Source organism: Zeugodacus cucurbitae, chromosome 5 (genome assembly GCF_028554725.1).
Source record: "Zeugodacus cucurbitae isolate PBARC_wt_2022May chromosome 5, idZeuCucr1.2, whole genome shotgun sequence".
Classification (NCBI taxonomy): domain Eukaryota; kingdom Metazoa; phylum Arthropoda; class Insecta; order Diptera; family Tephritidae; genus Zeugodacus; species Zeugodacus cucurbitae.
In genome coordinates, this window is record NC_071670.1 from 25,409,856 (window position 1) to 25,423,210 (window position 13,355).

The 13,355-nt window shown below is 33.8% G+C and overlaps 2 protein-coding genes across 6 annotated transcripts in view; both read right to left on the reverse strand.

Moving 5' to 3' along the window:
* LOC105219641 (transmembrane protein 132C) overlaps positions 1-13,355 on the reverse strand; it is a 58,969-nt gene that overhangs the window by 14,791 nt on the left and 30,823 nt on the right. For all 5 annotated transcript variants that reach the window (XM_054232637.1, XM_011195912.3, XM_054232636.1 and 2 more), the window contains 8 exons: positions 10,713-10,961; positions 9,711-10,231; positions 7,678-7,897; positions 4,529-4,672; positions 2,498-2,703; positions 2,291-2,438; positions 2,073-2,225; positions 1,770-2,017 (listed from right to left, as the gene is read on the reverse strand). In XM_054232637.1, the coding sequence (XP_054088612.1) occupies positions 1,770-2,017; positions 2,073-2,225; positions 2,291-2,438; positions 2,498-2,703; positions 4,529-4,672; positions 7,678-7,897; positions 9,711-10,231; positions 10,713-10,922 (1,850 nt within the window). In that variant the 5' untranslated portion in view covers positions 10,923-10,961. The remainder of the gene's footprint in view (positions 1-1,769; positions 2,018-2,072; positions 2,226-2,290; positions 2,439-2,497; positions 2,704-4,528; positions 4,673-7,677; positions 7,898-9,710; positions 10,232-10,712; positions 10,962-13,355) is intronic.
* On the reverse strand, positions 236-1,762 carry LOC128922367 (uncharacterized). The gene is made up of 2 exons (XM_054232640.1): positions 700-1,762; positions 236-629 (listed from the first exon to the last, which is right to left on the reverse strand). The coding sequence occupies exons 1-2, from the start codon at positions 934-936 to the stop codon at positions 405-407; spliced, it is 462 nt and encodes a 153-aa protein (XP_054088615.1). The 5' UTR covers positions 937-1,762; the 3' UTR covers positions 236-404.

A 13,355-nucleotide genomic window follows, 5' to 3' on the forward strand; every position in this document is an offset into this window, starting at 1 on the left:
AAAAAAAATTCATTTTAAATAATAATAATAAAAAAAAAATAATATAATATAAAAAAAGCTTTGTTTATTATTTTTCGCATAATTGTTTAATCGAAGCGGCCATGGATTGCACGGAGGCACGAATGTCTTTCGCTACGGACAGCAACTGGTCAAATTCCTCCTGTCGTTTGCGTTCCTGCTCAGCAAGAGTGGTTTTCACTTGTTCAAATACATTGAAGAAAGTGGCAGTCTGTCGCAGTCTGTCGCATTCTGTCTGGTGTGGGCGATGGCACTGTATTGGGTTTGGTTGATGGCAGTGCAGCATTTACGGTTTTTTGAGGTGTATCCAACACGTCATGAAGTGATTTCTGCAATTCTTCATCTTCACTATCATTCATCTAAATATGAAACTTTGTGATTAAAACTCAATATTTTTTTTTGTTATACGAAGATATTACCTCTTGAAACCCCGACTCCTTAGTAACGCCATCGCCATCAACAAGTGCAGTTGGGAAAAAGTCTAACACTTGCAGGTCCATACCATCTAGCGGCGCTGGACCTTCAGAGGCAGGACGATTTCCAGTAGCGTTCTGGAAACGCATAATTGCGGCCTGCTGCTTCTTTACGCCTGACTTCCAGTCTGCCCAGCACTGCGAATTGAAATAAATATCAATGAATGCACAATTGTGCATATGTTTATATATAATATACTGAACGAACCTTTTTCCACTGCTCAACGTTTTTACATGCTCCTCCGCATGCATTCAATTCCGCTGTGAGAGTTGCCGATACAGCATTGGCAGCTTTGCCGCTGTTTGTGCCACCAAATTGTCCGGTACCAACATTTCTATGATTTTTCATTAAATCTAGAAATTTTTGTTTTTGTTGTTTGGTAACTTTTCCACTTCTTACTTTTTTCTGTAAATAATATAAAAAATATAAACATAAACAAAACATCAAAATTTTTCCAGCTTACCTCGCTCATCTTTATTTTGGCGCAAAATATCACTGCAATTTTTTTAATGATATGATAACGAATATCATAACGAAAGAAATAACGAAAATGCTTTTCACCAGACTTACAGAAACACTACACTTCGTTATACTAGTGAATTCGATATATCGTTCGTTATTATGCATAACGAAAAGTTACAGAAACGCACTACTGATATTTTTGTTTACAATAAAAAAAGTAAATTTCGTGTTTTGATAAAACATTGTGTCGTAATGGGAAAAAATTAAGTTGTGGCAAAATGGTTTAACAAGTTTCACGAAAATTAGACGAATGATTGTTGCCAGGTGAAAGTCGCCCGAAAACAACAGTGTGCAGATTTTAGCCAGTATTTTTTGGTGTTAATATAGAATTATTTTCATCGACCATGTTGAACAATATTACTACATATTATTGTCGCATACTTTCGAGATCAAAGCTATACGATCTCATTTGGCGAAAAAAATTGCCAAACCACCAAAATTAACAATTTAATTCAAAGTGTCCGTTACACAAATGACGCTGGCAGTATGATTACAATAATAAATAACTTAAAGAAGTCTTTAACAATTATATTTATATTACAATACAACAGGTTTTAGAATATATGTTCAAGGATATAGCATTTTTTTTACTTTCGACCAACTTTTAATCGAAAATTCTACGAGATAATGAAAATAATTTTTAATGTTATTAACTGTACATAAAGTTATACCTACATTTGTTTAACAAAACGTTAAATATAAAGTATTTTTTTTTTATAAAAAAAATGTATAAACGCAGGAGTAAAATTTCAAACCTTAATGGAGTCTTGGATCCATCTGAAAACTCGAGATCAATGTCCAGTAATCCTTCTTGATATTGCGCTGTTAGCTTATTTGTGACTGAAGTTTCAGCCGTATAACCGTTATCAATCGTGCTGTCTGGCGAAATAGTTAATTGCAATCCTGAGATCACTCGAACAATTAACCTTCTTAAACTGACTTTGTCACTTCCCACACGAATTTCTTTAGTTCCTATCACACGCCCTGTTATGGGGGATAAGACCTAAATTGATTTTATTTTTAATGCTTTCAATAACAATTATACGCAGTTATAATACCTGAATATCTGTCCGTCCCATCGATTTACCCTGCAATATTCGTCCTTTCAATGTAGCTATTTTGGGATCGGATATTCTTAGAAGCGGTTGAACCAAATCGGTAACTCTTAAGCCAGTTCGCCGCGAAATAAAGTAACTTATTCGTCCAGAGTTCTGGAAAATCCAAATATATACAATATTTGCGTTCGTCGTAAAACATTTTAACTTTTAACACATACTTGATCAATTGCTAAAAATCGAGCAAATACTTCAATTGGACTTTGTTGATATCGAGCTTTGCAAATAACTTTGTCTACACCAGCATCATTTTTATATTGGTTCCATCCCGTGGATCTTTTTTTACGATGCAGATTTTGTTTACTTGGGCTAAAAAAATTTAAATTAATTTACAAGGAAAACCACCTTATAACTTTTAATGGCATTACAAAATATTGCTGTCGTCAACAACTTTCCATCCTTTTATCTGTGATAACCTAAAGTCCGACACATAAACTTCCAATGGAAATTCTGGCATCCATACAGTAAACTTTGCTAACCCAGAGTATGATCCATACTTTACAACAACTGATGCATTTGAGGAGCCTCTAATTTCGGAACCGTCTACATAAACAGAGCTGCACGAAGATGATACCTGGAATCAATTCATAAATAGAGGTAAAATAAATCTAAGGAACTAAGGACAAAGTTTTAACTTTTTTCAACAAATTCATATCAAATTTTAAATGTACTAGAGCCATTAAACAAAAATTAACACGCCTAATATAGAAACAATTCTTATGATTTTCGTGAATATTTGGCTTCTGGAAGGTCATTCCTGAGCTACAGTTCCTTTGATAGCGCTTCTTCTATATGGGGCTGGGATAATTCTTAGACAAATTCACTCGGCACCAAAGATCCAAGATCATAATTTTGTCAGGATATCTCACATATAGAAGATCATTATTAAAGTTAAAAGATTTCCATTGAATTTCTATAGAATATCACAGATATTTACCAATATTTTCGTTTAAAGATGATCCACATACACTCGAGTTTTTCATGTGCGATATCTGGGGCTTTGAGAAGGTTTAGTCCGATTTCGTCAATTTTTAAATGTTTTATGACACACCTTCAATGAACTAATTGTATTTAGGAATTAAAAATTATATCGCCCACGAAATGGAAATCTTTTTCATCAGCATCAGGGTGCCAAGAGAATATAATGTACCAAGTAACGTTGAAATTGTTAGAGTAGTTTCTGAGGTATAGTTTTAAACAATTCTGGACCATTTTTTCTATAAAATTTGGGGCTTTTGGTGTTTTCGTGAGTGCGTTAACATTCTTTAGTAGTTTTAATCATTAGCTGTGGCGGGTAGATGTGGTTATTATCTGAATTTATCCATTTCCATGGCGTATAATAGAGTATCAAAGAGAAAATTGTCAACGAGTTTGTTTATATGATTGTAGTAGGTTTTGAGATATATATAACATAATTATCATGGGGCGTGACATCGAAAATTTTCTCAACCAAATTTTATTCGAATATTTTCCTCTTGTCCCTTATTATATATATACAGTTAAACATCCATAACTCGAACTCTTGAAGAGGCAATAGAGTGCAACAAATGTCCTTCCATAAAACGAACTTTTTGGTTAGGACTTCATACAAAATTTAAAATTTTACTATCGAGGCAGAATTTTAAAAGAGTCCCTTTATATTGTAGGGAGGCAAACAAAAAATATAATATTACACATATGGATTGCATAAATCTAACAAAGGCATAGGATATAGACGTCAAGAGCCAATAATAGCATAAAACTTTTCTGAAAATAAAATCTAATCTATACTACTATTATAAAGAGGAAATAATTGTATGTGCTGATTTCAAAAATCTTTTCACCATTGGAAAGCTACATTCACCGCGAGTAACATAGGCTATATTTATTGTTAGAATCTAAACTTTCTGTAAATAGTTTCTAGATGAGGGTTTCAAAAAGACTCCGCGATGGAGAATCTCATTCTGCAGCGGCTTGAAGAACAAAATATCAGAAACATACAAGCTCGCACTAAAGCGTCGAACTCTGAGCGATCCCAACGCCTACTAGAGGTCGTAATCAAGTTTATCTCATTGCAAATAAAAAAATCGCATTCGAATTTTCCTCATTTTACTTTTTTAAAATGGACCCACGCAGAAACGTGAAAGTACATACATATGTATGGAAGAATGTGTATAAGTGTGTAAAAACTTATAACTTTTGAAATGTTTGTTTAACCCCGTGCGAAGCCGGAGCGGTCTGCTAGTATATGTATAAAGTAAATTGAAACCAATAACTTGAAGAAAAGAGAGGTTACTGCTAAAGTGAAGCAACTTAAATTACAAATAATCACAATCAATTAAGTTGTATGAACTAATAAAATAAGTCAAATACACAATGATATAGAGAAGTTAGAGTTTTAACTATTATTATCTACTTACTTTAATTACACTTTCGTCTTCTGCATAACAGGAACTTTGTAGCGTAACATCAGCTACTTTGCCAGCTTGTGAAACGATAAAAACTTTCATTGCTTGCGCCACTTGACGTCCAGTTAGTACAGCGGTATTGATTAATTCCCAGTTCTACGTTTGGTAAGAATTTATATTAATATTTGTGTGTTTTTTCACAAATAAATCTCAAAAACAAAAGTAAGTATATCAGAGCAATTTAAAGATTTAAGCAGCAATTTTTGTATTCAGAGTATAATTTAATGAAAACAGATATGAACAAGCAAGGTAAGGCTAAGTTCGGGTGCAACCGAACATTTTATACTCTCGCAATTTATTGAAGAAATTTTATTAAGATAACACACAAATTTACCTCTAAATTCGGCATAAAGTTTAATAGAATAACGAAAATCGTCCTATATAGTGTATGAGGGCTGAGGTAATTCCTGAACCGATTTCATTAATTTCACATATTAACCAATACATATATGCAGATTAAAGCAAACCGTATTTTTGAAAAACCTATAATTAGGTATATGGGTGCTAGGAGATGTTATTATCCGATTACATTAAATTATAAGAGAGATTTATCCATATTTTCGGTTAAAATTTACCCTTAGGCGCGGAGTTCAACATGTTCGATAACAGGGGCCTTGAAAAGTTATAGTCCGTTTTCGACAATTTTTTCTCAAGTGAAGCCAGACATGATATGCACTATTTGTAAAGTTTTATTTCGCTATCTTCATTGGTTTCGTATGTATACATTATAAAGTGAAGGAATCAGATGGAATTCAAAATTGAGTTATATGTGAAGTTGTCGTGGTTATGAACCGATATCATCCATTTTTCACATGTGTCATCAGGGTGTCAAAAAGGTATTATGCACCGAATTTCATTGAAATATGTCGAGTACTTCCTGAAATATGGTTTTTGACCCATAAGTGGGCGATGCCACGCCCATTTTTCATTTTGTAAAAAAATCCTTCTGCTATTTCTTCTGCAAAATTTAGTGCTTCTGTTAGTGAGTTAACCCACTTTTAGTCATTTTCAACCTAACCTTTGTATGGGAGGTGGGCGTGGTTATTATCCGATTTCTTTCATTTTTGGACTGTATAAGGAAACGGATAAAAGAAACGACTGCAGAAAGTTTGGTTTATATAGCTTTACTGGTTTGAGAGTAAAATAACAAAATCCTATTTGAGGGCGGGGTCACGCCCACTTTTCCAAAAAAATTACATCCAAATGTGCCCCTCCCTAATACGATCCTATCCAAATTTTATTTTCATAACTTTATTTATGGCTTACTTATGACACTTTATAGGTTTTTCATTTTCGCCATTTTGTGGGCGTGGCAATGGTCCGATTTTACCCATTTTCGAAAGCAACCTCCTTCGTTAAGATATCTAAATTTTTACTCAAGTTATCCGTTGTACGGACAGACGGACGGACGGACGGACAGACATACATCCGGATTTCAACTCGTCTCGTCATCCTGATCATTTCGATATATATAAACCTATATCTAACTCGTTTAGTTTTATGACTTACAAACAACCGTTATGTGAACAAAACTAGAATACTCTCTTAGCAACTTTTGTTGCGAGAGTATAAAAAAGTAGGGATCCGAGCAGTTTTCTATTACAATTGTAGAGAGCAGAATCTGAGGGCATTCATCAGCATCTCGATTTAAGGGAACTGTGGAAGGCCAACTCAAACTCACTGCGTACCGCTGCAGCCGAAACAATAGGATTGCGGACAGGTCAAAAAAAGAGAAAGCAGACTGCCTATTTTGCATCGTTGCTATCGATGTGGGGTAGGGTAGATACCGAGCGAATTACGAGAGTATGAAGGGCTTGAGAAGTTTGCCGACATGGATAATGCTCGATAATGAAAAGATGCAGCGACTTACAAAAGGTTTGAAGACCGGAGCATTCACATGTAAGAACCAATGTGGTAATCTGGTCACTGATATCTAACGAATACTGGACATACGATTCAACTACCCGCTTGAAGAACAATAAAGCGGGGGATCGATTGATGCTGGTCGAGCTATTCTATTGCGCCAAGAAAGAACCGCTTCTTTGCAGAATTTGGTCGGACCAAAACATGCCCGACGATTGAAACCTATGTGTGCCAATTAACGTGGTATAAGAATTTATCCTCCTCAATCACCTAAAAGATCCACTTCACATTTAAGCATTCCAGTTAATATTGATTCTTCAAGAATATTTAAGGAGATGAGTAAGGACCACAGGTCTAATGTTGCATAATCGATATTATGCACTATATTTGTTTGGAATTGGTCGTGAAGAGATTAGATACGTATTGATTAAATATGAGATTTTATACAAAAGTGCGTCGTGATACACAGGTGTAACAAATATTAGGCGTGTTTTATGTGACCAGCAAATTAAGTCATTAGCTTATTTTGTATGGAAGACTTAGCCAGCATAATTATGTTGGCTTGTCATAAGCTATCATAGCTTGTATATTGAACTAGAGACATTGCCAGTTCATCGCTTTTTTCATTCACAATAGTTTGGTTTTTTTCCAAAAAAAGTAGTTGGCAAAAGCGAGAAACTCCATTTTGACAGATAAAAATGTAAACAAACAAACATTTTAAATTATATCGATGTGCAAAATGACAAATACAAACTTTATCCATATTTAATTAGGCCATCCCGGATCTAATAATGATTGTATATTCCTTAAACGATCAGAATATTATAAAAAAACGGTAACCAAGAGGAAATTTGATTCATAAATTCAACATTTTTTTTCAAATAAATTACATTTCAGCTGAGAGTTTGAGCCCGCATTGCCAACACAATTCATTTTTAAGCGAAGATATGAAATAAGCTAAATGCGTGATTTACCTATTAGCTAGTGGTGGCCAAATAAAACACGCCTATTATTAACATATCTATATTTTTACTCAAATTATCGCATGCTAATGGCCGAATGGACAGACACACGAACATTTCGACTAATATTATAAATATAAAGTTGGATCAAATTGCACAAATGGTGCACAAAATTTCCTTAAATTTCAATAAACCGGTTCAATAGATATAGAGGGACTAGCAAATGCCCATCTCCAAAATATACATTAATTTTTAAATACAAAACCATTCAATTACCTTTGCCATTGGTAATACTGCTTGTATATCGTCTTTATTGATTTCCAATTTCGTTGTTAGTCGTTTCTTGGATTCATCAGCCACAGTACTACTCGAAATCTGGTTTTTCGATTTGTCAGGTTTATTCACATACGAAACATACCAAACTATTTTTCCACCATCCAATATATCTACTACTCCATCGCCAAGTTCAAGCAGCCAAGAAAATACTTCAACAGAACTACACAAACGATCACAAAAAATAAATAATTATATACATATGTATATCTATCTCTAATACCCCTCTGCAACTAATCGGATTTTTTAACTTTGAACTTATATTTAATATATGTATATGTGTTTGTATATATAATTAATTGTCAATTAAGGAAGGACTAATTTCGAATGTAACCGAATATTTTATACTTAAGACACAATGTGACCAATATATTCGGCATAAAGTCGACTAGAATAACGGAAATCAGTATATATAGTATAGGGAAGCCGGAGTAATTCCTTAATTACAATATTTTACGTTTATTTAACTTAGCACAACCGGATGTTTGAAATCTGTATGCGAAGTACATGTCACATTTTAACAGCATTTTTTTTTTGTTTTTCTTTTTATATCTTCATTGGCGAAGAAATCCGATGGGATTGAATATTGTGGTACAAGGACAGTAGGCGTGGTTATAATCCGATTTTATCCATTTTTTTGCTTCATAATGAAGTGCCTGAAGGAAATGACTCCTTCGGGTTTTTAACGCCAAATAGAATGGTATTTACAACATAACTAATAGATGTCATAAAACTAATTTGGTAAACCATTACACAAATAAAATTTATGAAGTTCTTGTCGACAAAGGTGGCACAACCCATTACTTATTTATGTTTAAAATATTATAATTATAAATTAAAAATTTTACGTTTGACTTTTGATATGAAATAAACGTTAAACATTTAGTTAGGATAGGGAGCGCTATCCTGATGACCCAATTTTCGTTAGCCAATTTTTGCACTGTTTTGGTTTTTAATTCAGTAAAATATTATAATGAATCGTATTGTGCCCTTTCCTAGCTTATTTTGAGGCAAATTGCTTAAAGTATGTTAGAAAAAAATGTGTAACTCTAACTCAAATCTATGGATAATATTTGGTATCAACCAAGCATACTTGGGAGCGCTATCCTGATGACGGGCAGTGCATATACAACACTATATGTATTAGTTTTAGGTGTAAGAAACAACCGTTAAGTAAATAAAACTATTATACACTGTGTAACATGTTAAAAAGCATAAACACATATGTTATATAAAAAGTTGCATCTTTTATCCCAAATATTTATTAGGTGCGTTAAAACACGCTTCCAAATTAAGCTGAAAGTTTGTAATTCAAGCAGGAAATCCTTGCCTAATTCTATATCTACATAAGTATGTAAGATTTAAACAACGTCATGCTAAGTTCAGATTAAGCTAAATATTTAATATTCGCACAGTTTCCAAGTATTGAAGGCTTCAGGAATATTCCTAGGATTATGCAAAATTTCAGTTAAGCTCAATTTTATTATTTCCCATGGTGTTTTTCAAAAGTGTTTCTCAGGTCCACCATCTAAAATGCAAATGCAGAAGTTAAGTAATTTAAACCTTATTGAGTTCAGCGAGTTCTAAATAATGTGTGTACTTCACCAAGCAGAACATAGATAATGTCATACTGATATAATTCCATATCGTGGTCAGCTTTTCTAAAGTAAAGGCAAATCCTGTTATAGTTGCCAGAACAAGCTATAATTCAGTAGCTCTACACACCTTCACCTTGTATAAACAATTAGATTAGTTTTAAGTGGGACAATCAATAAATATAATACAGTGATCCCCGCTTAAGTACATTCAAGTGCTTTTCCCCGGTTAAGTGTCTCTAAAGTCTTGAATGTTAAGAAGGGGCACTTAAGCGGGGATTACTGTATAATCTGTAAAAAATTAAACATAAATATTGGAAACAACCATTTTAGTAAGCATATCTTATAAAACTTGTCGGATTCAAATAATATTTAACTCACCTGGTGTCGATACTTGTATTTTTCATATCATTGATAATCTCAGCAGATACTTCAGTTTCTTTTTTGTACGCAGTGACTCGAGCAGTGGTGTGTTTAGGATTTTCTTTTTCAATTGATATGCTCCAAAAATCGGTAGATGTTGTAGCACCCAAAATTTTTATACCCGCTTTTACGCGCGCTCTTATAGTAAAGGAGGATATGGCAATATCTTGCGTTTGATGAAAAATTACTGGCACATATATTTTTGACATTGGATATAAAGTATTTTGAGGTAAAAGTAACGTCAGTTGTTCATCAATACGAATTTCTTTAAATTGTACTGAAGCAGCGACAAGTGGAATATGAGCGAATATTGTCAAAGGTTGGATTTGGACTTTAGGCTCACATTGTTCAGAGTTACGTGGCGAAGGCTCAAATACGCTGTATGAAGCTTGCATCACTCTGTGCGGAAGTTTCTGGGAAGTTCTACTACTTCCCGTGACTAATGGATATCCTGGCCACCATACAGAAGGAATGATTACCTAACGTTATATACAAATTATTAATAATACAAAAACAGTTCGTGGAATGTGAAGCATAATACAATTTGGGTTAACAATAAAACAAATAATACTATTAAAGCTTCAATTGTAGAACACACTATCCAAAATCCAAATCTATTAAACTTAGATCTTGATTATAGTACCAATTATTATCTCATAGAAAAGAATCTAATTATATTATTCAAATATGTTTAATTATTTTAAACGCTGTCAATACTGCTCATATTTGATTTTAACTTAAAGTAATTGTATTTGGGTAATTTTTATTTTAAAATATTTTATTATCCTAAATATACACGTTATAAAAAATGGGTTTTAATTTTTCCGCAGTTTTGTAAAATAGTATGAAAACAAAACGATAAAAGGAATGTTTGGACAAGTCAATATTTTCAATAACTAAAAAGTACACCAAAATTTCTAATAAATAATTTCCCTGATTAATATACTCATATGGGCTTACCTCAGCAACACAAACATTATCTTCACCTTCAGGCATGCAACGGCCTTTTAACGGAATTTGATTGCCCAAAGAAATGTGCAGCAAAACGCAAATCCTTTGCCTTTGAAGATGTCCACCTGGATCAGTACCTGCATGGAAAAGTACTCGCAATACTGGTGAGTCACGCGAAACTGTTGGTTTTATTAAATGAGCTGATATATCCAAGTGCATATTAGTTTGCTGCAATTCAATAAGTGCCGCTGTGGTGTTCTGAAAGAAAAAATAAAACATTTAATTATTTCACAACTTTTATAAGAGAATACACTATAAAAGCTAGGAAACAGTACCCAATTAAACACTTATGCCCGGTTTCACAGTCAGTGCTTAGGTTGTGCTTAAGATAAAACAGAAATATTGCGTTTTACAGTTCATACTTAAGTTCTGCTTAAGTACAGAAAATGGGAGACTTAAGCAGTGCTTAAGTAACAGCTGATTTTTGTTTTGAATATTGACTTATTTGTCAAAAAAATAAAATAAAAATTATTTGTTGAAATTTTTTTTGGAATTTCTTGCATTCAATGACGATTATATTCTTTCCGGCGAGTTGCAATAGGTGCCCCCACTCGCTTGCGGTGAAATTCGGTGTCATTTTATTGGTTCCATCCATTTCCCAGATTCTAAATTTATTCGTCGCAAAGTTATTTTTCATCAACAAAAATTTCAATTTGTCAGATGGTATTTGTAAAGAAATGTTTTTCATTGTGCTGCCACATATCATAATAGAATTTTATAGAAAATAGGCATCGACTGTGAAACGCAAATGACTACTCAGTCCACAACAATGCTTAGCTAAGATTTTATTTGGGCACAACTTAAGTACGAACTGTGAAACCGGGCATTAATAAATTATAAACATTAAAGTCTAAATCCTATCCGAAATTTTCTCTTTATTTTTATACTCTCTCAACAAAGTAGCTAAAGAGACTATAATAATTTTGTTCACATAACGGTTGTTTGTAAGTCCTAAAACTAAACGAGTTAGATATAAGGTTGTGAATACCAAAGTGATCAGGGTGACGAATGAAGTTCAAATCCGGATGTCTGTTCGCCCGTCCGTGCAAGGTATAACTCGAGTAAAAATTGAGATATCTTAATGAAACTTGGAACATTTGTTTCTTGGCACCATAAGAAGGTTAAGTTCGAAGATGTGCGGAATCAGACCACTGCCACGCCCACAAAATGGCTATAACCGAAAACGTATAAAGAGCTATAACTAAGCCATAAATTAAGCTATGAAAGTGAAATTTGGTACAAAGGATTGTTCTAGGAAGGGGCATGTTTGGTTATAATTTTTTTGGGAAAGTGGGCGTGACCCCGCCCCCTACTAAGATTTTTGTACATATCTCGTAAACAACTAAAGCAGTCGTTTTCTTCAGGCATTTCCTTATACAGTCCAAAAATGGAGGAAATCGGATTATAACCACGCCCACTTCCCATACAAAGGTTATGTTGAAAACTACTAAAAATGCTTTAATTCAGTGAGGAAAACCACCAGAAACCTTAAATTTCATTATAAAGAAGGTACAGAAGGGCTGCACTCAAAATGGTATACAAAATTTTAAACGGCCGTGGTTCCACTCACTTCTGCTCAAAAACCATATTTTCGAAACTACACGACCAATTTCAATGAAATTCGGTACATAATATCTTCTTGTCTTCGCAATGATATGTTATGAAAATAATCAAAATCGATTCCCAACCACACCTACTTCCCATATACAAAAACTTTGAAGTCGATCTGAATCATTTACTTTACATAACATTTTAACTTTACATTTCATATAAAGTAAGCACTAGTGAAGATATCGGAACAGTACTTTGCACTACTACATTTACAGTGTGGCATCGCCCCTCTTAAAATCGCCAAAATCGCACCATAAGTATTCAAGGCCCCATATATCGAATATGATGACCTCAGTAGAAAATATAGGTAAGTCTGTCAGATATTTTGAAGAAATTCAGAGGGAATATTTTTCTTCCAATAATATGTCTCCGTGCCAAAAATGAGTGAAATCGGGTCATAACTTTCCCTAGCTTCCATATACCTAATGTTAGAGTTCACAACTTTCAATGGGCTTTCAGACTTTAGTCAAATTATTAATACGACTAGAAGACCGGTCCGGCTTCGCACGGGTTTATACAAACATTTCAAAAGTTATAAGTTTTTACACACTTATTCTCACTCTCCCATACAAATGTATGTAGTTACCCGTTTATTGCGAACATTAAATTATATTTTATTTGCAATGAGCTAAAACTTGATTAAGACCTCTACTCTTTGGTGTCCGTTGTCTTTCTCTCTGATTAAGAAGGTGTTGGCAACGCTCCTAGTGCGAGCTTGTATATTTCTAATATTTTGTTCTTCACGTACTTGGTAGGTTTTGAAATTTTGTTCAGCAAGCAACTGCGAGGGCTCATTACTCGACACTATGCCACGCGATTGCGATGCGAAGAGAACGACTTGCAAGACGATTTTCAGTTTCAGATTAAGATTCTCCATCACGGAGTCTTTTTGATACCCTCACCTGGGAACTATTTCCAGAAAGTTGATTTTAGCAATAAATATAGCCTATGTTACTCGGTGTAGCTTACCAATGGTGAAAA

Coding starts and splice junctions, on each gene's coding strand:
- LOC128922367 (XM_054232640.1), bottom strand. CDS start 936: ATGTTTTGTTTATGTTTATATTTTTTATATTATTTACAGAAAAAAGTA. Junction 630..699: donor ACGTTGAGCAGTGGAAAAAG/GTTCGTTCAGTA, acceptor TTCAATTCGCAG/TGCTGGGCAGACTGGAAGTC.